The 24,567-nt window shown below is 40.5% G+C and overlaps 1 protein-coding gene across 1 annotated transcript; it reads left to right on the forward strand.

Annotated features, from left to right (window-relative positions):
- The first annotated feature begins 24 nt into the window (after positions 1–24).
- On the forward strand, positions 25–23,584 carry lrrc45 (leucine rich repeat containing 45). The gene is made up of 18 exons (XM_079182810.1): positions 25–88; positions 3,615–3,919; positions 5,012–5,073; positions 5,144–5,214; positions 5,791–5,969; positions 6,925–7,053; positions 7,657–7,769; positions 9,141–9,199; positions 9,434–9,511; positions 10,680–10,815; positions 13,800–13,877; positions 14,038–14,149; positions 14,235–14,305; positions 14,440–14,532; positions 15,535–15,627; positions 18,437–18,610; positions 21,658–21,805; positions 22,188–23,584. The coding sequence occupies exons 2-18, from the start codon at positions 3,691–3,693 to the stop codon at positions 22,385–22,387; spliced, it is 2,025 nt and encodes a 674-aa protein (XP_079038936.1). The 5' UTR covers positions 25–88; positions 3,615–3,690; the 3' UTR covers positions 22,388–23,584.
- The last annotated feature ends 983 nt before the right edge of the window (positions 23,585–24,567 follow it).

Raw genomic sequence — 24,567 nt, forward strand, 5'->3', positions numbered from 1 at the left:
TAGTTACTTTGTCGCTGGGCTTCCTCTGCCTGTCAGCTGTGCTGTCTACAACAACAACAACTGCCAAGAAGATACTGTAGTCGCTGAGGTTTGTTTTTTTTATCTAAATGTATTTTTATTATTTCTATGTCAGGAAAACTCCCGTGATGTACACGTTGGTTAACCCTTTGATAGCCTTGCTCGAGACTTTGACTCGCGTGGAGACACTAATAACGATAACGTTACGCGACACTCTCATTCAAAATCTGGCAAATAAAAATGTAGTTAGCTTATCGTCAAGATACATATCATGAAAATAAATAACAAAAACATTTCTAAACTAATAGAAGCTATCTTTTGATTCGGCTCACATATAATTCGACCAAGTAGCATTTATATTATTGGATTTCGTTGCTTTTGTCATACGACTTTCTTCCGCGCCAACTAGCTAACGTAACAGGCAAATCCGCTCTTAAAGTTTGTATTTCTCATGATATGTTCTGGTTTTTAGTTTAGATGTTGCCGAATTGAAGAGGTGGTTCTAGTAGTGTTTGGTAGATTTTCATTTGTATGTTACGCGGTCTGTGTTTCTGTCGAAATCATATGCACTCTACACTGCTGCAGTTTGTTTCATGGAGTTTGTCATAGTGGAGAACTTGCATGGTCAGCTCCATTCAGTTGCAGCAGCAAGTTTAGATTTTTATAATTTACCAGATATTGTGATGCTGGTAGCCAACTGAATGAGGGTTGGACATCTCTAAATTCTAACCCTAACCCGTCACCGTGACTCTTTCTCTTTCTTAATCAGAAACTGTCCTGTTGTTAGTGAACCCAGTAACTGGAAGCACTGACTCTCCCTCATACAAGCGTTTCATGCAATCTGGCCTCACAAAGGTAGCTGATTACTGCTGATTACTCCTTCTGTAGTCCTCTCGCATCCACTTCCACTTACTTACTGATGGAAATGAGCTGCTCAGAGATCTCTGTGAAGGTGAGTTCACACCAAACGCGATGAACGCGGCGCGATTACATACAAAGTCTATGTACAGACGCGATGGACGCGATGGCGCGATAGCGCGGCGCGTTTGACGCGTCAAAACGCCGACACGCCGAAACGCCCCAAACGCAGAAGTTGAAATATTTGAACTTCTGCGAAAAAATCGCGTGACGCTCCAGCGCGATAGCCTATCAGCGTTGAGTAGCTCCCCAAGTCATCAGTGAAGTCCTGCTGTTGTTGAATCAGGAAATAAATGCTGTAGCCGCCATGTTCACCCAGAGCTCTACGATCCCTCATATCAGTAGAGACCGGACCAAACTATGTGTATACGTGTGTGTGTGTAAACCATATGGTACAAACAATGAATAGACGCTGCCGTATTTACGTCTAGATGACATTATGTTGAGTGTTGATGGAGCTGCTATAATGTTAGCATAGCCTAGCACCGATCGATCCGAGCTTCATTGATAAAACAAGTACAAATCGGCATCATTACGTAGTTATTTCGGAGTCCCTTTTTGTCGGTTTATTGCCGTTAAATCACAGCCAAATCAGTTTATTGTGTGTGTGGCTCGCTAGACACAGTGAGCTCGATGAAATCCACGGAGCTCCTCCGGACTATGTTATGAACCAGACATGACGGCGTTTAGTTCCCCGTGATATCTGGGACTTCCACAACATGTACTGAGCAGAAATAGAGGCTATTTTTCTACGGTTGATGGCGGACAGTTGAACAGCTTTCAGGCCGATAAGCCACGCCCCCTTTCCGGCGCGATGGACGCGATGGACGCGAATGAACACAAATAGTCCCCGGCGGCGCGATGGACGCGATGAACGCGATTCGCGCCGCGTTCATCGCGTTTAGTGTGAACACACCTTTAGAATGGTATCATCAGTCTATGCAGTTCTGCAAGAACCACTATTGTAGTAAACACTGTGTTAGTGATAGGGCTACAACTACCAATTTATTTCTTATTATTGAATAATCTGTTGATTTTCAGAATTCATCTATAAACCTTTAATTAAAAGGTGTGTAGGGGGGGGGGGGGGGGCGAAGAGTGTACACATATAGTACAAATCACTTTTGAGAATGAATGAAATGATATTTTAGAATATTTCAAAAACGTACATGACGAAGAGATTCTGATCAAATGGACCATGTAACCTATTTTAATCACTCAAAAACATATATATACACAACGTACTTCAAGGTACTACAAGTACTACCACAATTTCACCTATTTCTCACCAGGAGAAGGCGAGCAATGTTCACCGTTATCGTTCCCAGCCACGATCTACGGAACTTTCACACACACACTTCATATCCAGTAGCACGAGCAGAACACACTCTATCGAACTATCGCCTCCAAATTATTCTACTTTAAACCGTTAGAAAGTTACTATTGATCTGCCACAGATATCAACTCAGCCCATCATCATAAACACACACAAGAAAAAATTAATCCGTGCAGCCATTTCGCAGCACTCTCTCTCCTCGTGCTGTGAAAAAAACTGAGTCTCTGACGAGCTTCTATGAGGAATGAGTAATAATTTCAGTTTTGGCCAATGGGTTTGACCCATGGGGACGGATCACAGTTTTCGATTATTTTATTGGCTTAAAATTCTGTAAACAACTCAAAGAACGAATGACTACACTGCCCAGACTCTTCCGGGTTCAAATCTGTGGGAATTGCGCAAATCGGCCAATCACAGGCTGTGTTATGTTCAAATACATCACGTAAAACTGAAATTCTGATGAAAATGAGCCATATTTTACAAGTTTTAATATGGCCCAGGCTCTCAAAATGATGCCAAACTTCTGTATTAAATAGATTGAACACTATTAGTGATAAAAGAAGTGAAATATATAGTTAGATAGTATTTAAAAGGACAATAAGACGGCGATATGTGCTCCTTCCAAAATCAGAATTGACGTTGGCTGACCTCAGCTGACCTGTACACCGGCATTGATTTCTCAGGCATACTTCACTCTATCAAAGCCAATTTGTTTTTTAAAAGGACTGCTGACATGTTGTGATATGATTTGGGAGAGTTTAGGCCTGCCTGTGCATCATTTAAAATCAATAAAAGTGCTTTATAGGCACACAAAAAAAAAGGCGAACCTGAAAATTTTCTATTTGAGCTGTGTGTAACATTCGTTTCAGCATTTACCAGTAACATATACAATGATATGTACACATATTAACAAAGCTCACATTTATTTGTGTTATTTTGCCATTTAAATTATTCAAATAGACCTCGTAGTTAGAGATTTACACTCTCTAGAGTTTGAGTATGACATTTTCAAGCAGAGGTCTCAAAATAGGCCTAGGGTTTAAGAGGTCCATAAAATGACATAAGATCGTGAGAAATGGCCATCATGGTTTCCTAGAGCCCAGGGTGATGTCATCAAATGTCTTGTCAAAAGATATTCAGTTTACGACAACAACAGTAAAAAAATTTTTTAAAAAAGCCCCAAATCCTCACAATTCTAAAGCTACAAGGAAATGTTTGGCTTTCTGTGCATTAAAAAAAACGACTTGAAGGATTAATAAATATAACCAGAGTAGTACATTTTCTGTCCATCAATAAATCATCCAATCATTTTCATCTGCAAATTGAATATTTTCTTCTCCAGTCAACGGGACAAGTCACAGAGGAAAGAAAGCCGATGCTGTACGTCTCAGATGATAAGGGAAGACTGGTGACTCGCGATGGAGGATTTCAGGCGGACGTACCTGCGTCTGTGTAAGGAGGGCGGTGTGGAGCCTCAAGAGAGTGTTGCGGCTCAGCTCCAGGGGAGCAGGGCTGCTCAGGGCTCCAGACTGGACCTGAGCGGACAGAGCCTGTCTGCAGATACCTGCTCTGTGCTGGCCAGGGCCTTCCAAAAGGATACCGTCTTCACGGAGGTGTTGCTCAGTGACTGCATGCTCAGCGAGGAAGGTGTGTAATCTTCGAGATCGACAAACAGCCTACACATACACTGCCTGGCCAAAAAAAAAGTCGCCACCAAAAAAAAAAGGTCACACACTCTAATATTTCGTTGGACCGCCTTTAGCTTTGATTACGGCACGCATTCGCTGTGGCATTGTTTCGATAAGCTTCTGCAATGTCACAAGATTTATTTCCATCCAGAGTTGCATTAATTTCTCACCAAGATCTTGTATTGATGATGGTAGAGTCTGACCGCTACGCAAAGCCTTCTCCAGCACATCCCAAAGATTCTCAATGGGGTTAAGGTCTGGACTCTGTGGTGGCCAATCCATGTGTGAAAATGATGTCTCATGCTCCCTGAACCACTCTTTCACAATTTGAGCCCGATGAATCCTGGCATTGTCATCTTGGAATATGCCCGTGCCATCAGGGAAGAAAAAATCCATTGATGGAATAACCTGGTCATTCAGTATATTCAGGTAGTCAGCTGACCTCATTCTTTGAGCACATACTGTTGCTGAACCTAGGCTCGTACCTATTTGCTTAGTTAAATCCAGGTGGCGACTTCTTTTTTGGCCAGGCAGTGTAGCCTAGTGCATTGCATTGTAAGTTGCTCAGTATAACAGCAGTCGTCAATTAGCATGCAAATATATGCTTGATGCATCTTTTGATTTACCATATGGATGTAATGCAGTGGAATGCCCATTTAATTGATTGAAAAATAATAGTCCATTGGCTCCTACTGAAGATGTAAATCTTAAAATGTATATTGCAAATATATAGTTTTTAAAAAGCGTCTCAATTATATTTCTAAACTAGCTGGACACTAGTTTTTAACAAACAGGAGGCAATAATCCTTTTGTTGGGGACTATTTTCTGTGGCGGATTAATCCACATTCTGTGCTCTACTGAGTATTTGTGGCAGCAGGACGGGTCATAATAAACACCAATGTCTCCCAGTGCAACAGTGTGGCTCATTGATGTGTTTGCAATAGTTTTCGGAGAATGGAGCTCTATGACAGAGAGGAGTAATCATTGTTGGTTTCACTCTGATGACATCATGTTGAGCAGTGTTTGCTTTGATGCTTGTGTGACTCTCAGGTGCCAAAGTACTTCTGAGTGGACTGTTTGGCAACACGACTGTGAAAGTCCTGGATCTAAAGGTAACACCCTAATGGATTTTATTTCATGAGACGTGTTGATAGTCGGTTGATGCAAGCACATTGTTTACAGGGGAATAACCTGAGATCGACAGGGGCTGAGGTGTTGGGAAAGCTGTTGGCGCGTAACAAGACTCTACGCAGGTGAGAACAACGCTCTTCATGTGGGACACCAGACATGCATTATATAGGGTAAAAATGTGGTCATAATGTCAGCTTAAGGCTGCTGTATATCAGTGTGCAATGGAATAATATGAACTTAACAAATAAAGTGAAAATTACAGATGTGTTTTCAATGTTACTATTGAAATCATAAATATTTATTTGGAAAAAGTTTACTAATATGTTTTTTTGCAAGATAGGTACCTCAGAGCAAGATGTTTTGATAATAATGATAATCGTTATTGTTACTATTTGCAGTGAATCTACTTAAAACATGATCTTAAGGCACTTTAGGTGGAGTTATCTGTTTAAAAAGTGCAAAAGGCATCGGTCAGTTGCCCATGTGCTTCAAATACAGAACCATGCAAAGACACCATGTCTTTTCATAAAATATACAATCCAGCCATCATTAATTATGCTCAGGAAGTCAAGAATGTCAGTTCTGCTTGTTCATGTTGCATCACCAATCCTAATTTGAGCTGCCATGATGAGTGGTGTTACCATGGCTATATAACCATGTCTTGTCATTGTTCAAGTATACATACACGCCGTTTGCAGGCTGGTGTTGGAGTGGAACGCTTTGGGGGTGTGGGACGAAGCCTTCTCGCTCTTTTGTGAGGGTTTGACGTCTAACGGCGTGCTGACACAGCTGGACCTGCGCAACAATCAGATCAACCACCACGGAGCAGCCGAGCTCGCTCTGGCACTTAAACGCAACACCGCTGTTCAAGCGCTGGGTGAGACACTGTCTAACAAAATATGACCCCCTTCACTTTGTAAGCTAATTGTTTAAGTGTATACAGATCTATTGGACACTAAGTGACACAAAGTTCCTACTTGAAGTTTTTCTTTAGCTTTTTTGTCAGAACATCTTTTCAACTGAGGTCTCAGTGGTTGGACAGGCCCTCTGCTGGGAGATCACATATTGTACTTTCAGCTTGGAAGTACGTATGATTGTACTGAGCATAATCACAGATTGTGTCTGCATGTTATCAAACAGATAATTAGTTGCCTGTAGTTAAGATCTTGCAGAAGTTCTTTTATTCAAAAAAGTATCATGGGTTTGAGTCACGAATCGGATCAGCAAAAAAAGAAGAAATGGGGCAAATACAGCATTGAGAGATGCCCCGATCACGTTTTTTTTTTGCTGTTGCTACTGATTGCCAATCATCAATGAGCCATATCGGCCGATACAGATCGTTTCTGTTGTTGCTTTGTTTTGTTACAGCAGCTGGTCTTCAAGGTTACAGACTACCACCGTACCAAAAATAATTTCAACAGCTCTGAAGTCAGTGTAATCCATCAACAATTCTAAATCTTATCCTTTTACTTTGTTCTAGTGGTCTATAGTGGTTATTTGCATAAAATGAAAAAAAGGGTTTATCTGTGATCCATAGGGATCAGATAAATAAATAACAGTTCATCTACTGTATGTTACACCACTACAAAAAAGTCAACTTACTTGTATTCCTTACTTACTCACACGGGGTTGAGAGGTGATCCACAGCAACCAGGGGCACACAGAGAAACCGTGCTTGTAGTCTGCACTGATCCAGAAAGCGAACACATGTAGAATGTTCAATCTAATCCACGACTTAGAAGGGTAGGGGACTGATTCTTGCTGTATTCTGGTGTATGTGGGCTCACTGACTGATGGCCCACTGTCGCCTTCCTTGTTCACTGTGTTTACAGATCTGAGGTGGAACAACATTGGTCTCTTGGGTGGCAGGACTTTGCTGGAGGCTCTGCAGAAGAACAGGAGCATAATGCAGCTGGAGATGGCAGGGAACAACATACCTAGTGACACACTCAAAGCTCTTGGTAAGTTGTGTAAGTGTGAGTAAGTACATGGATAAGTCTACATGAATAAGGTTACTGTATTTTTTTTCTATTTTGCATTAGAAATAGAAATAATACCTCAATAAGTACCATCCGAACAGTTTTTTCCAATTGGCAGTCGGGCTCATCAACAAAGGACAATTTCTTACGGGTCACTCCCCTGCACATCCCTTCCCTGTTTCTTTATTTAAACACACTCGACACTTTTAACAATACCCTTCATCATACTTGTTTATAGTACTGTTATCTGTTTGTTGTGCACTTTATTTTATATTCTATTGTAAATGTTATATGTTTTTATTTCTTGCACTGTGTTGATTGTTTAATGTTATTGTTTAATGTTATGCACCACCTGCCATGACACATTCCTTGTATATGCAACATACATTGGCAATAAACGGTTTCTGATTCTGATTCTCATTGTTAATGTAACACTATAGCTTCAATTTGAATAATCCTTACTCTCATTTCTGGGAAAGTATTAACACTATTCTGATGTGGACTGACTTTAATGATACACCCAATGATAATCTGTTATCATGCGTGCCGTCCTCCGCTCATCTTTCTCTCTCTTCACCCTTTCAGAGCAGACCACAGGGCACAACTCAGACAGACAGTCCACCATGAGAGAGAGCCGCAGCAGGACCCAGGTCCTCAGCAAGGAGATTCAGGCACTGAAGGAGGGGAAGGGTCGGCAGGTAACCCTCACACTGAGGAATGACATAATTCTGAGTGAGAACAAGAACACCGGTGGATGAAGGCTGTTTGAAAACTTTAAATGAATCACAAAAAGATCCATTATCCCCATGAGAATCAGATAGATACAGAGCTTTTTAGGTCTGATGGTCTGGCCACCTCTTTTGTCCAGATGAAAATATCTCAACAGCGATTCGATGATCCCCTGCCATTTCTTCATGCACCACCACGTGGATGACATTTCAGATTTTAAGTGAAATATCTCAACAATAAGAGGGAGGGATTGCCATACATTTGGTACAGATGTTCACGGTACTAAGAAGATGGATCCTAACTACTTTGAGGATCCCGGTTGTTTTCACGTCTATAATATCCTTGCATCTAATTGATAGATTGGCACACACTTTCATGGTCACCACATGATGAACTACTGACTACTGATCCCATGACCTTTCCTCTGTCAAACTCCTGCAAAACTAGAGACATTTCCATCAGCCTCAGCTGTACTCGCTGTTGTGGTAGTTATCTAACGATGATTAGATAATTAGATGATTATATTATATAATGTTAGCATGCTAAGATGCTAAACTGCGATGGGGAACATGGTAAACATTATAGCGGCTAAACATCAGTGTGTTGCTGACAGCAAAGACAAATCTGTTCAATGAGAATGGCTTCCAATAGCGACCATTGTCATGGTGCATGGTAACATGTCTGAAAGAAATGACAGCGTAATTCATCTTAACTGGCAGGAATTGTCGTAAAGTGCAGTCACCAGGCTCCAATGACGACAAAACAAACCTTTTTTGCAGCTGCATTTAAATCCTACAGATGCTGTGTTTAATACCCAGATGGCATTTGGGACCTCTTTAAAACACAAGATTAAGTGTTATTGTTAAAGCTGGAGTGGGGGACTTTTCCATATATGAACGAATGATATATATGAACACTACATTCAATCCATTGACAAACAAGCTCACACGGTGCTGATTAAGCCCAACGCCGCCAGTGAAGGCTTTGCATCTTGTGCAAATTCTTTAATCCTCCCTCTGAACACTGTCCCTTTTTTAAATAAAAAATTAACTCACAGCGCTGTACAGTACATGTCATAATTCACCCGTTCTCGCACATCTATGCAAGGTGACACGTGCCCATCAGGACCTGAAAGTAATTCATATTCACACGCATTCATGAACCTATGGCACAGCCTTCGGGAGCAACATGTCGACCAGAGGAGCTGGGGATCGAACCGATCTTCCAATTGGAAGACAACCCACTCCATCTCCGAGGCACAGCCGCTCTCCAGCTTTAAGTACTACCGATTTGGGATAAAGTTTGTGATGGTGACTGTGGTTGTTCCTCCTCTCTTTTAGTTCCTAAGCCTGATGGAAACCATAGACAGGCAGAGGGAGGAGATGGGTCGCTCCAACGGGTGAGTGGAAGTGTGACTGTGTTCAGCCATTGGCCATAACCAAGAGAGGCACAACCTCCACATCAGTCTTTAACCCTTTATATGTGCAATGGAACGGAAATAAACCCAGGGAGATGCAGAACTTACTGAGGCACTACATCCACTATGTTAATGCCCATAACAATCACTCTGCATCTCTCTCAAATAATCACATTGTGTAGCCATGACCTCGTCGCCTCTTTTCCGTCTGATTAGGTCCACCTCCATTCAGATAGGCCAACTCCAGGAAGCTCTGAATGAGAGGAAGTCAGCTGTCAACTCGCTCACTGCGAAGTAAGCATTTCATTTTCCTTTATTTAATATTCCCAATATGAAGAACAGCACAGTCTGTTGTGTGTATTAGAGGATGCTTCATTTAATTACATATTTTTCAGTCAAGTTTAAGGTTGTATGAAGGACTCCAGGAAGAACGACAGTATGTACCCCTCCACTGACTCAGCCCTCCTGAAATATTTAATCAGGCAGCTATTATTAGTTACTAAAGGTTCTCGGCTAAATAGATGACCCCCGCCTGAAGCTTGTATTCATTCACCTCAACACATATGATGTAATGAGCTCCTTCTGCTCTGGAAAAGGTCAGTACAGTATAAATACCCCACCAGGTACTGTGCCAAAGATGTCCAGCTAAACATTGTTTCTTACTTTTCTATAAATCCTTCAACATTTCCCGTCCGATGTCTTGACTGAGTTTTTATTTTAATCGGAACTTCATTTTTAACTTAATTCTAAGAGTGCTGATTAAATTACTTCCAGTGGTCCTTAATATATTTGAACAAAGCAATTATAGATGACTAGATGATGAGTTATTGTGTGCCGTCATTCTTAATAATAGTTATGGATCTGAAATGTTTGACTCGAACTGATGTACATAAATCAAATAAATAAAAAAGAGACAATCAGACCCAACTTGACTAGACCTATAAGGATCAGAGCCAATGCAAAATGTCATTGATCCGTGCAGACCCGATACAATAACATTCATATAAATAATTTGATCAGAGTGCTGCAGATTTATCCGTATATGTGTCCTGCTGCAGGGACTTAATGAACTGAAGGAGAAGTTCATACAATATAAAACAGCTGCTGACAACAGATACTGTAAGAACTTTCCTCCACTAAACACATTAAATGTTTATATATTTTGAATACCGATTGAAACACATCTACTGGTTGAAGAGCGAATTAGACTTGAAGCACATCCCTCGATTGCTGCACATTTGCTCTTGTTTCCCTTGTTGATAAAATCACCGGACTGACAGCTGTGTGACGCTTCTCCAGAAACAGACGTGATTCTGGGACGTCTGTTATCAGCGCAAAGTCTAAAGGCAATCTGTTTCCATTCTGGGCCCACATGCATGCAGAAGTCCATGTTATCCTGAGTGCATAGTATGTCTTCTCATCTTCAAATCATCAATGTGCTGCTCAATGTGATGTTGTGCAGACTACAGATGACGGAGGCTGCCCTCGCCCTCTCCGAGCAGAAAAACCACAACATGGGAGAGCTGCTGACACGAGTGAAGGCTGAGAAAGAAGAACAGAGGGAACGACAGAGCAGGGAGAGGAAGAAAGAGCAAGAGGTACGCACAGATGGGAGGAGAGACAACACTCAACAAGAAACTTGTTTCACCTCAAATGAGATTTGTACGGGAAACAAGATTTAAACACATTTTCCATATGCGGTTCTGCCTATAGCTAGCTCATGAGAGCTTTCACATGTGCTACTACATTTAGTAAGGAAAATATATTTAGCCACTGGATGTTTTTTACAGGGTCAATCAAAGTCACATGATCATGAAGAGGAGAACTGTTCAACTGATATAGAGACATATTAAGACAAGCCCGTTGATCTTTTGATGATGGGTATCTCAAAATGGCCAATGTTCCCTTTACATCATAACTCCAGCTGTTATTTACTAGACATATTTCTCCTTAATAGTTGTCTCAATTTATTCAAATGTTGTCACAGCAAAGGGAAAAATGTGTCTGATCTGTTTAGAAAAAATATAAAGATGTCTAGTGAGATTCTAGGACGGCAAGATATTTGTGTAGGTACCTTTTGATATTTATGAAAAATATTTCTTTGATTTGAACCTAAAGTCAAAAATATGCTAAATCAAAGATGGCAATTTACCAACAACCCAGAATCCCGAGGAAAACAATCTTCTTCTTCAATTGTAATCTTTACCCTCTCAGTATTGAAACCCAGTCAGAGTGGAGATAATGTATAGATCTGGAGATTAGCATGGATTCTGTTTAAGATGTATGATTGATAAGTGTAAGTTGCAGTGCATTCAAGAACAGCTGTAGTTGTAGTAGTTTTAAATCCACACATGGAGAAGATTAGTCTCTCACAGGACAGGATCTCTGCTGCACACCTTTGGTAATTGATAGGAATTCAGATGTAGACACTTCTGCCTTCACAACTAGCTAGTTAGCCAGCTGCTGTATGTAGGTAACATGTGCAACCCTGGTAAGCTAAATAAATAAAAGGAGAGGTTGTGCCTGTGTACAACAATTTTTCACATCAGCAGCTAGATGTCTGAAAGAAAACAGGGACATATCATGAAGAATGCACTTGATCAGTTATTGTGCACATACATGTGGGTATCTGGAGTGCCTACCAACCCACACACTGAAATAAGACAACCTTATCTAGATCTGAAAACATGTGACTCAACAAGCCATTCAGATTTGGCTTCCCTTCCTATGTCACATGCAGGCTCATTAGAATAAAGAATGGGCACCGCCGGCACGACACGTTGCACTCTGGGTAGTTGTTTTAGGAGGCCCCTCGTTGTTTAAATGCATTCATTCATTTTTAACTACGAGCACACAGTGACAACAAACACAAATCAACGGACAAAATAGAAACTGTAATGAAATATTATCTAAAGGTGTGTTCACACCAAACGCGATGAACGCGGCGAGATTACATACAAAGTCTATGTACAGACGCGATGAACGCGGCGCGTTTGGCACGTCAAAACGCAGAAACGCCCCAAACGCAGAAGTTGAAATATTTGAACTTCTGCGGAAAAATCGTGTGATGCTTGAGCGCGATAGCCTATCAGCGTTGAGTTGCTCCCCCTGTCATCAGTGAAGTCCTGCTGTTGCTGAATCAGGAAATAAATGCTGTAGCCGCCATGTTCACCCAGAGCTCTACGACCCCTCATATCAGTAGAAACCGGACCAAACTATGTGTATACGTGTGTGTGTAAACCATATGGTACAAACAATGAAATAAATAGACGCTACCGTATTTACGTCTATATGACGTTATTGTGAGTGTTGATGGAGCTGCTATAATGTTAGCATAGCCTAGCACCGATCGATCCGAGCTCCATTGCGAAAACAAGTACAAATCGGCATCATTACGTAGTTATTTCGGAGTCCCTTTTTGTCGGTTTATTACCGTTAAATCACAGCCAAATCAGTTTATTTTGTGTTCATACAGCTGTAGTAAACAGCCGACATGTGGCTCGCTAGACACAGTGAGCTCGATGAAATCCACGGAGCTCCTCCGGACTATGTTATGAACCAGCCATGACGGCGTTTAGTTTCCCGTGATATCTGGGACTTCCACAACACGTACTAAGCAGAAATAGAGGTGATTTTTCTACGGTTGATGGTGGACAGTTGAACGGCTTTCAGGCCGACAAGCCGCGCCCCCTCTCTGGCGCGTCCAGCGCGATGCACGCGAATGAACACAAATAGTCCCCGGCGATACCGGCGGCGCGAATGACGCGATGAACGCGATTCGCCCCGCGTTCATCGCGTTTGGTGTGAACACACCTTAACAAGTGTAGTGAAGCAGCTTTGTTGTAAACGATGCCCTGTTTGAAGTGATTATGTCGACGGAGTGGGTTGGTTAGCCAGCATGCTAACAGCATTGATAACTAATGTTACGCCAACCGCCGCTGTCACGACATTTCTTGTAGATTGTGACTTCACGATTGTCACCACCGCAGCTTTCAATCGGTGACCTAAAAAACCACAATGCCTTGCGTTTCTCACTGCCGCCCACATCATGATCCTATTCTCTATGCCTGAGAGTATCTCCACCCACGGCTTGACAACTTCATTTGTGAGCCCTACTTTTCCTGCAAGCCAATCAGAGAAGGTTGGGCTTTTTCTGGAGGGGGGCTTAAAGAGACAGCCACTAAAACGAAGTGTTTCAGAAGTGTTCTTTGAACATTTAAGCATGTAGAAATGTTCGAGTAGAAATCCAAAATATAAGCATGAACCTAAAAAATAGCATTATATGTCCCCTTTAAGAGGAAACGGGCAGGTGATTGGATGAAAGGTGAGAGGGCAGTGACAACACCATTGTCATGAAAAGTGACATCATGAAATTAAAAGTCGCTCAAAATAAAAGTTGTATCAGGATAAATCCCTTTATGAAATAAAAGCAAGTTAAGAAGGATGGAATAACATTTCAATACTTTTTTTCACAAATTGATTCCTTTAATATCTTTAATTCACTTAATGTGTTAGTTATTCAATTCCCATATGGACTTGACATACAGGATGTGGATGTAACTCATGTTTGTCCATCCTGTAGGACGGTGCACTCAGAGAAGGTAAACTCCTCCGAGAGATCCAAAACCTGACAGAAACCAACGCCCAACTCATGAATAAAGTAAGTCTGTTAAGAACACCGTGAATCTATGTCGGAGGACTTGCCCTAAAATTGTTATACCAATGCTGAGGAACACAGGCACACACACACACACACACACAGACCAACATTTCAGTATGAGTACTGTTAGATGTGAGCCTAACTGTTGTGAGTGTCTTAGGTGGAGGAGATGGAGCGCAGATGTAAGTCTCAGCAGCAGCAGATCTTTGAGCTGAAGCAGGAGCTGACCAACAGCACGGCAGAGCTCAAGCTGCAACTAGCTCAGGCAGAAGGTAACACGCACTCACAGAACGCACAAAGAGAACGTCTTTTTCTACATAAAACCCAGTTGATGTCCTGTATGTCACCCTCTAACAGACCGTCTGGAGATAGAGAAGCGAAGATCCAAGCAATCTCTGCAAGACATGGACAGTCTCCGCCAGAAAGAGGTGCTTTCAGGACCTTTTATACATATACTATATATATACAGTATATTAATGTTTATTTTTTATTTTTGTATTCTCTAATAAATGTAGACTAAAGAGAAGAAGATAAAATGGTAAAAGCTCAGATTTCTTTACAGGTGGAGCATGTGAATCGACATCTAGAAGAGAGCGAGAGAGCTCTGCAGGAACGCATCTTCAAACTGGAGGGACAGCGCATACAACTGGAAGAGGTCAGAGTTCAGAGCATCCGTGTTTAAAAGACAAAAACTCAAAATAACTGCTAATGAGACAACAGATTGCAGTTATTTATGAGCCAAAAGCCAGATTTTTTTTTTTTACATTAAGCGGTCATGGTGTGGCAGCGGAGGCGATTCAAGCGCTGCCAAACATCCGGAACTAACTTTAAAAGATACAGAAACAGAAGCGGGGGGATGAAGTTTTCAGACTATGTAAAGTCAAGTTTCTCACTTCAGCCAGTCAGCCTTCTGTGAAGCTGTCCCCGATGTAGAATAGCATTATGCCAAACTCCATCAGGAACTTTGACACCTTTGTGCTGAGATTCTTCGACTACACATATGAACGCACATAGCTGCTGTCGCACATGTTTGTTTTCTTACAAATGTGACTGCATGTCAGGACTACAGGGGCTACAGAGATACCACGTGGAGATGGCATGAACTATTTTTTTCCCCAATTATTTTTGTTGCCGTTGGAGACCGTTGATAGATCGCAATCTGCTGCTTTTCAGTAAACCACATCTGACAAAGACAGACTTGCTCACCACGAACACCACTCTATCACAGTGAATGAAAGAATACTGCAGGTGTTTATTATTATTATTACACTATCCACTATCAGAGGCACCCACGCGGAGATAACAGAACGATCTGACGCTTCAATGAATTCAACCGTTGCATAATTCTCTAGAAGCAGATGAGGTTCAATGGCAAGGACTGAAGGGAGGCTGTTTATTGAAGGGGGATGTTATTACTTTCCTTAACTGTATCTTTTTAGGAAGTTCAGTTATTCAAATCCACAAGGTGGCTTCTCTTTCCAAGCTGGGAATTTCCCACTGCTGGGCTGTGATCCAACACGATAGCCCTGTACTATGATTTCTGCTGAATGGAACCGCATTCAGGGACACCTTCAGCGCAGTGTGAGAAGCTCTGCTGAAATCTCGAGTCGACTTGTGCTCTTCACGTGATGCTATCTTTTTACTGTCCGTCTGTTAGGAGCTGAGTAAAGCTAAAGCAGCGTGTGTGACGGAGAGGGCCCAGGCAGAGGAGGACCTGGGAAAGGTGCGAGCTCAAGTGCGTCTGGAGGAGGTGGGTTTCAAAAATCAGCACCCTTGATCGTTAAGATGCAGTTATGAAGGCTTTTGTCCAAAGCGACACACAAATGGGGCACAAGCTAAGCCTCAATAGTGCCACAAGTCAAATCCAGTATCAAATAGCTTATGTTGAGAAAACCTTGAACTATTACTGTATGATTCATTCATTCATTTTTGATATCTTTTACACTTTAACTTTTATGATTTTTCAGTATTTTTCAGACTTTATAATAGGTGTGTATTGTGTAGCTCAGAGTGCATGATATCATTGCCAGAGTGAAGAGGAGCTTCAGAATCTTGTGAAAAAAATATTTCTATTTTGCCACCTTTTCCACAATTTTCACTCTTTTTTGTGAAAGTGTAGCTCATCTTGTCCTTGTCGTAGACATATCACTGTAAAATCTAACAGATTTACACATTTGGCCACAGCAGCCTCAAAGTGAGAAGAAGTCCAACTATCTGCTCCATAGAGACTAATTCTGACTCCAAGAACATCTTGGACAGACAACCATACAACATTTCTAGATCGCCACTGAAGCCACATTTTTTACACTACAGACACAATTCTCACATTATCTGTTCTTCAAGTCATCTTTCCTCTCTAGTTCTAATATCGAAGCAATAGGAGCTACGGTTATGGGGGTTTTGAGGATTTGTGTAACAGGTTTTTCTAGCTTTAACTGCACGTAACGTCTGCAGGCACACAGGTGTTTGATATGAGCTAATTAGTGCAGTTGATGAACACACAGAGACACTGACACCCCTACACACATGACTTGGAGATATGCAGGGGAAGATTGTTAGACCTCCTGTCTGTCTGTCTTTCTCCGTCTGTCTCTCTCTTTCTCTCTCTGTCTTCCTGTCATTCTGTGTCTCTCTCTCTCTCTCTTTTTTTCTGTCTGTCTGTCTCTCACTCTGGCTCTCTCTCCGTTTTTTCTGTCTCTCTCTTTCTCCCTCCCTCTCCCACTCACTCACTCAGTCCATCTGTTTCTCTGTTCTCTGTTCGTCTGTTTTTCTCCCTCTCTCTCCCTCTCTCACACTCCCTCTCTTACTCCATCCCCCCTCACTTTCTCTGTCTCTCTTTCTGTCTATCTCGTTCTGTCTGTTTGTCTCTCTTTCTCCCTCCCACTCCCACTCAATCACTCAATCACTCACTCTGTGTCTTTTTCTGTCTGTCTGTCTGTCTGTCTGTCTTTTTCTGTCTGTCTGTCTGTCTGTCTGTCTTTCTCCCTCTGTCTCTCCCTATCTCTCTCTCTCTTGCTCACTTACTTACTCACTCACTCTGTCTGTCTCTCTCTCTGTCTCTTTCTCTCTCTGTCTGTCTGTCTGTTATTCTCAATCTCTATCACCCACACACACATACAGCCATTCAGGTCTTAGGGATTTTAGAGGACCCCCTCCCCAACCCCCCATTTCAAAATAAAAGCCCCACAGAGTGAATTCTAACTGGAATGATTATGATGAAGCCTGTCATTTAATAACCTCTGTGTGTCAAACATTCTGATTCTGTCTCCTCTCCTCCTCTCTCCCCCACTCAGTCCCACCCTTTCAAAATAAAAGACCCATGGATTAACGGTATTTTAACACTAAGCTCAGAATGAGGCTTTTTTGTTGAAATACTTAATGCTCTTTCTAATACTGCGACAACTACTACTACTGCTGCTAATATTTCTAGTATTACTACTACTACTACTACTACTACTACTACTGCTATCACTGCTACCACCAATATTACTATTACTACCACTACTGCTATTACTATTACTACCAATACAAGTAGTATTGGTAGTAATAGTAATAGCAATAGCAGTATTTGAAGTAGCAGTAATAGCTGTATTAGTAGTAGTATTAGTAGTAGCATCATGTTACTACCAATACTACTAATACTACTACAGCTAATAGTGCTAATGGCATTTGCAAGATTCCACCGTGCCCGAAGAAACAACCAATCAGAGCCAGGGAGAGCCAAAATGAGAAAGTTTGAGACCCACCACCAAAACACCGCGCACTGGCCGGAGCAAACATACTAATTTTACAGCTAAACACTACACTAAAATATGGTGCTAAAAAAAATTCATATTTGATTAGCGCTTATCTACAACTGGTGAAGAACTCTACAATTCAGGCAACTGGGATGCTCCTGCAAGGAGGTTTTCCTCGACATGGGAAGCTGCAGTGGCCGGTTGAAAAACATTGAACCGTCATCCTGTCAGATGGCAGCCTCAGCAACAGCTGCTGCTGCCATGATTACATAGGAAACAATGGAGGCAAATGCCATCTGTGATCACCTTTATGACTAGAACTGCTTAGGATTTTAAATGTTTCAGTACAAGTAAGACAATCCCTGTTTTGACCCCTTACTTCGAGCAATATAAACAAGTTTCTTTTACAAAATCCCTTTTTTATTTGACAATAGATAAATGTTAAATAGATTTGATTATTTTTTATTATAAGTTACATTCACATGAATTTTGTCAAAATTAAACCTTTGGATGACACCAAAACAGTGTTGAGGTTTGAGACCCAGTCCTTGTTATGACTAGATACAATTCCTACAAAGACATCCTGCTTATTATGAAAGACCGTTATATGTAATTATGACTTATGAAAGTGAATTTGTAGGTATTTCAGACATTGCCTTACAAGACGCTTTTTTCCCTCTCCCCCACATTTGATGTTTTTAATGACTCTGAGACTCCATGGAAAGCTATATTGATAACAAGTGGATTATTGAGGTGACATACAGTCAGCTAATCTCAGTTTCTCCATCATCCTTACTTCCGCCTTGTATTTCCTCTGAGCAGCAGGAGCATGTGTCATCCTTGGAGGAGAAGCTTCGTTCCGTGCGTTCCCTCCAACAGGAGGTCCAGCTCCACTGCTCCCAGCAGAAACAGACCATCTCTGAGCTGCAGGCCAAGAACAGCCAGCAGGGCATGGAGATAAACGGACTGCGGCGCAGGACAGAGGAGCTCCAGCAGGTCAGGACCCATCAGCTGCCCGTTACACCTGCAGCCTTTTAGGTTCACTATGTGTAGGCCTCATTATGTTCCATATGTAACTTTTTTGTTCACACCAAAGCCTCATATACTGTATATATACAGTCAGATACAGCCATAGGTATTTGGACTATGACACAATCTTTCTAATTTTGCTTATTTACACAACTCCAATGGATTTGAAACTAATCAGTCAATATGTGGTTGAAGTGTAGACTTTCAGCTTTAATTCAATGGATATAACAAAGAAATCACATTGACCGTTTAGGAATTACGACCATTTTTACACAGTACCCCTCATTTTCAGAGGCTCAAAAGTAATTGGAAAATTGTCTGTTAAACGGTTTCATGGCCAGATGTGGCCTATTCTGTCACTATTTCATGACAAATGATGCCGACAATAGCATTCAAAATGTTATATTTGCAGTTATATTTGCACTAAGTGAAGGAGGCCATTGTTAGGTTAAAAAAAAACATAACAAACCTATCAGTCAGATAGCAGAAACATTAGGATTGGCCAATTAAACCGTCTGGTACATTCTTAAAAAGAAGGAATTCACTGGCAAGCTCACCAACACCAAAAAGCCTAGAAGACCACGGAAGACATCTAAAGTGGATGGTTGCACATTTCTTACCTTAGTGAAGAAAAACCCCTTCATAGCTACCGAAGTCAAAAATACTCTGGAGGAGGTAGGCGCGTCATTGTCAAAGTCTACAATCAAGAGACGCCTTCAAGAATCTAAATACAGAGGGTTTACAACAAGGAACAAACCACTGGTTACACAACAGGAAGGCCCGATTAGACTTTGCCAGAAAACATCTGAAAAAGCTGGACCAGTTTCGGAAAAAAATTCTTTGGACAGATGAAACCAAGAATAACTTGTACCAGAATGATGGGAAGATAAACGTGTGGAGAAGGAAAGGAACAACTCATGATCCGAATCATTAAACATCATCTGTTTAACATGGTGGAGGCAGTGCTTTGGATGGGCATGTATGGCTGCCAATGGAACTGGGTCACTGTGTTCATTGATGATGTCACAGCTGATAGAAGCAGCAGGATGCGTTCTGAGGAGTTTAGGGCTAAACTATTTGCTCAGATTCAGCCAAATGCTACAAAACTGATTGGACGGCGCCTCACAGTGCAGATGGATTATGATCTAAAACATACTGTGAAAACAACCCAAGAGCTTCTTATGGCAAAGGAATGGAATATTCTTCAATGGCCAAGTCAGCCACCTCTCAGCCGAGATGAGCAGGCTTTTCACTCACTTAATATAAAACTAATGGCAGAAAGACCCACAAACAGGCAGCAGCTGAAGGAGGCTGCAGTAAAAGGTCTGGCAAAGCATCTCAAAGGAGGAAACTCTGTGTTTAGTGATGTCTATGGTGCCAGACTTCAGCCAATCATTGACTGCAAATGATTTTCCTCCAAGTATTACAAATAATGATTATATTCACAATTATGTTAGTTTGTCCAATTACTTTTGAGCCTCTGAAAATGTGGGGGGCTGTGTACAAATGGCTGTAATTCCTAAACAGTTATTGTGATTTTTTTGTTATATCCATTTAGTTAAAGCTGAAAGTCTACATTTTAACCACACATTGACTAATTAGTTTAAAATCCACTGGAGTAGTGTAAAGAGGCAAAATTAGAAAAATGTTGTCACAGTCCAAATACTTATGGCTGTATCTGACTGTATATATACATATATATGTGTATGTATATGTATATATATATATATATGTGTGTATGTGTATATATATATATATATATGTGTATGTGTATATGTATATGTATATATATATATATATATATGTGTGTGTATGTGTATATATGTATATATATATATGTGTATGTGTATATGTATATATATATATATATGTGTGTGTGTGTATATATATGTATGTGTATATGTATATATATATATGTGTGTGTGTGTGTGTGTGTATATATATGGATATATATATATATATATATATATATACTGTATGTGTGTATACAGGACTGTCTCAGAAAATTAGAATATTGTGATAAAGTTCTTTATTTTGTGTAATGCAATTAAAAAAACAAAAATGTCATGCATTCTGGATTCATTACAAATCAACTGAAATATTGCAAGCCTTTTATTCTTTTAATATTGCTGATTATGGCTTACAGCTTAAGAAAACTCAAATATCCTATCTCTAAATATTAGAATATCATGAAAAAGTATACTAGTAGGGTATTCAACTAATCACTTGAATCGTCTAATTAACTCGAAACACCTGCAAGGGTTTCCTGAGCCTTGAAAAACACTCAGCTTGGTTCAGTAAACTAAATCACATGTATGGGGATTATCACAATATTCTAATTTTCTGAGACAGTCCTGTATATACAGTATGTATGTATATGTGTATCCAAGTCAATAGGTTTTATGAGTTCTCATCATTCTACACAGTCAGTTAGAGGGTGTAGTTAGGTAGAAAGAAAATGAGTTCCTACATGAAACTGTTCACAATGAGTATATATGACTAACCAGGTCATGATTTCTGGAAAGAGACACTGCTGTTGAGTTTTTTAAATGTATATATATATTTTTTTTTGCCGCACAAGCCGAGCGCCATCTAGTTCCATACTATTGGAGAGAAGGCAGATATCTCTACGGACAATATCTCCAAAACTATACTCAAACCAAAACGATCTAGATAGATGAATATAAGTAAGAGGGAATTAATGTAGTTTTGATTTTGGTGTGAACTGTCCCTTTAAGCTGAGAAATTTGATGTTTGATGTTTTTTCCTCCCTTTGGGAGTTGTAGTTGACTTCCCTCCTTCCGTTCTGATGTCCAGAGGCTTGTATTTTTATGAAAGAACCAGATATTCTCTAACACAGCTGTTCATCTTTTGTAATGATGATTCATCCGAGAAAGTTTCATGTCCATCTGAAGAGAGGGAACTGTCAGTCACCTAAAGTTGTCTATGAGAAAATGAATGGGACTCTTATTTGCAGACAGAAGTGAATGAAAATGATTGGGATGTTGCTGCAGGAGCTGTCGGGTAAGGACCAGGAGAAGGTGGCTGAAGTGAGCCGGGTGAGGGTGGAGCTGCAGGAGCAGATTGGACATTTACAGGCCGAGAGAACAGCTCAGGGAGGACTCAAAGAGAAGATCAGTGCTCTGGAGAGAGAGATTAAAGGTGCACCCCACTGTTTCTTTCTTTTTGTATCTCTTTAGTCTTTTTATGTTTTCCTTTTGCAAAAGAAAGTACATGTCAAATTTGTGTTTGGGTCGTTTGCTCCAGTTCAAATCTTTTTCTCCTAAGAAATGTATTATTACCAGTATCGTGATATGCCCCAATACAAGATACATGTGCAACAACTTACTTGAAACAAAGTAGGATTACCCAGGTCAACCAGTGATTTGACTCTTTGTTAAGAAAGAAATATACTTTACTGATTTGTTGAGAATGTAATATTTTGTTCTGTAACCATGTCAGATGTTTTATGTTTGAAATATGAACTATTTTCTGTGGTCCTGTCTTTCATACCATTCTCCTTCTGTGGCCCGCTGTCCTGCAGCGCTGAGCAGTAACCACAGAGAGGTGCTGCTCGACAAAGAGAGCGAGATGTCGTCCATGCTGGAGAAGCTGCGGCTGAAAGAGGCGGAGATCCAGAGGATGAGGGAGGACGAAGCCCACAGAGCCAGCTACCTCCAGAGCGCCGTCCTCGCCTACGTCCAGGGCTCACCTCTGGGACACTACAGCAGCCCCAAGAAATAACAGCTGGATCCTCCGAGCCCTCACTCCGGACAGTTCAGGACAGTCAGAAAAATACAAACAAAAAATCATGGTTGTCTGGAGTGTGAGGGCAGATACCGAACATAATGTGCAGTTCCAGTCAAGAAATGACGGGTTGAAAAAGTAATTCATGGCCCTCAGAGGACGGTTATTACATGTGAGATACACTTTGATGCTTTTTTAGATCTTTAGATAATTTTAGCACGTTAATGCTCTTGCAGGGACGGACGATCCCATGACATTTCATCTATTGCCATCCTCAGGGTAAAATGTACATTTGTACTCCCCCTACCAGTGGAGTAATGAACACTTCTGCCTCTAGGGGCTGCTACCAGTCCAGTAGACTATTTTGTACCCTTTGTTGGCTGGTGGTTTGTTTTTAACAAAACGGTTGTCTGGTGGGTGAGATTATTACCAGTTTCAAAACACATGTTTTTTTCATCTCTTCTATTGGTCACACATCAGTTTTTAGCTACACAGTAATAACGTGATGGTCCAGATTCTGTATTCTTTCGAGATCCTCTTCTCTTCAATGAGGGAGCAACACAGGACTCTAACCAACAACCAGAAGGAAAGGAGTAAAAACACAATCAGGGAACTTAGCTCCACCATGCAGAAAATGTCTACAAGTGCAAGATATTTGATTTGAGACTAGACTGCTGTTGAAAGGACATTCCATTTGATACAACCTCAGCTCTGTCTAAACTCTCTACATCAGCGTTGGCAGAGGATTCCCTCTCTCATCTCTCTAGCTCTCATTAATTGAGATGTACTGTGCTTGAAAACGAACGATATCTGTTTTTGCTGTCCACCCCATCCTGTTCTCATTTTTGTTCTCCTCCAGTCCAAATAAAAACTGGAGATTTGGTTCAAATATGTCTTTATTGTATATATTATATTTGTCAAAGCTCAGACACAGAGAGCAGAAGGCTGATTCACAAAATATTGTCTTCTGTTTTTATAAATAATTTAATGAAGAAAGTCCTACTTAAACTCTGGACGCAGTCTTTTATAATGCAAATTGCAGTTTTATATCTTGATATTGTATCAGATATGTGATGGATATTTGTGTTTTATATTTTCAGGTGTGATTTTAACATTTTACTGATTTGTTCTTTGTGTTCTTTTATATCAGTTAAATGTGGTTATTTCTGAAATAAATATGATTTTTCTTGTGTGGATGATTTGGCAGTTTATCTGGATTCATCTATTATTCTACTCAACAGATAACATGACAGTAGTCAGGGGGTTGTGTGTTGGTGGGCTTGGGATGTATGAGGTCACTGGGTCTTGAAATTACAGCCAAAGATCTTTAACTGTCAAGATGGTTCCTGTAAATTTGAAGCCTATGAAATTCACTGTGGAGGAAACCTCATCATTCTAACAGACGTGTTTCAACAAGTGTATGGGTCGAGTAGTGCATCTCAAATGAGACCATCGATAATCAGCCCCCATATTTACTTCCATTCGGTCATCAGGATGTTATTTGTAAGTGCAAATTTTTAAATGCCGACCGCAAAGACCACACTTGTTCCTGATGTGAACAATTGCACTGGGAGGCTGCCTCACAGAATGGTATGGCAAGTTTTTTTCTTTTGCAGCAGCATTTAAATAGAGACACAGAAACAATTTGTTCTTTAATAATTATTCAAAACATTAAGAGGGAAATAATATTTATTGAAGTTGAATGAAAATAAACAAAATAAATAGAGGAATGCCGTTTCAGTGCAGTTAGTACATTGATAAATGGCCTTTCATTTAATAAAGGATAAAAGTGCAGCAGTGAAAATAAATCAAAGGCACAGGAATGAAACTACAACTCTAAATGGCTTAAATTAGTGCACATTGAAGAAGATCTAAGGGACCTCATGAGTTTATACTTTTCAAGTATACACTGCAATAAAAAATACTCACTGTAAGTCAAAGTTATTATCTAGGTTTAAAAAAATATGATTTCCAAAATGGCATAAACATCTTTACTCATGAGTTTTGTCTTCAAAAGTCATAATTCCGACCTACCATGCGAATTTTAGGATTTTTTTTTAAAATTCCTAACATTGTTTAGGTATTGAATTTATGTATTTTGTATTATTTGAATAATTATATATACTCATATGATATATCCATCAACCATTCCGTGCTAATAATTGTTCAATATGTGG

This window comes from Pholis gunnellus (assembly GCF_910591455.1).
Source record: "Pholis gunnellus genome assembly, chromosome: 21".
In the NCBI taxonomy this organism is placed as follows: Eukaryota; Metazoa; Chordata; class Actinopteri; order Perciformes; family Pholidae; genus Pholis; species Pholis gunnellus.

Coding starts and splice junctions, on each gene's coding strand:
- lrrc45 (XM_079182810.1), top strand. CDS start 3,691: ATGGAGGATTTCAGGCGGACGTACCTGCGTCTGTGTAAGGAGGGCGGT. Junction 14,150..14,234: donor GCAACTAGCTCAGGCAGAAG/GTAACACGCACT, acceptor ACCCTCTAACAG/ACCGTCTGGAGATAGAGAAG. Junction 14,306..14,439: donor ACAGTCTCCGCCAGAAAGAG/GTGCTTTCAGGA, acceptor ATTTCTTTACAG/GTGGAGCATGTGAATCGACA.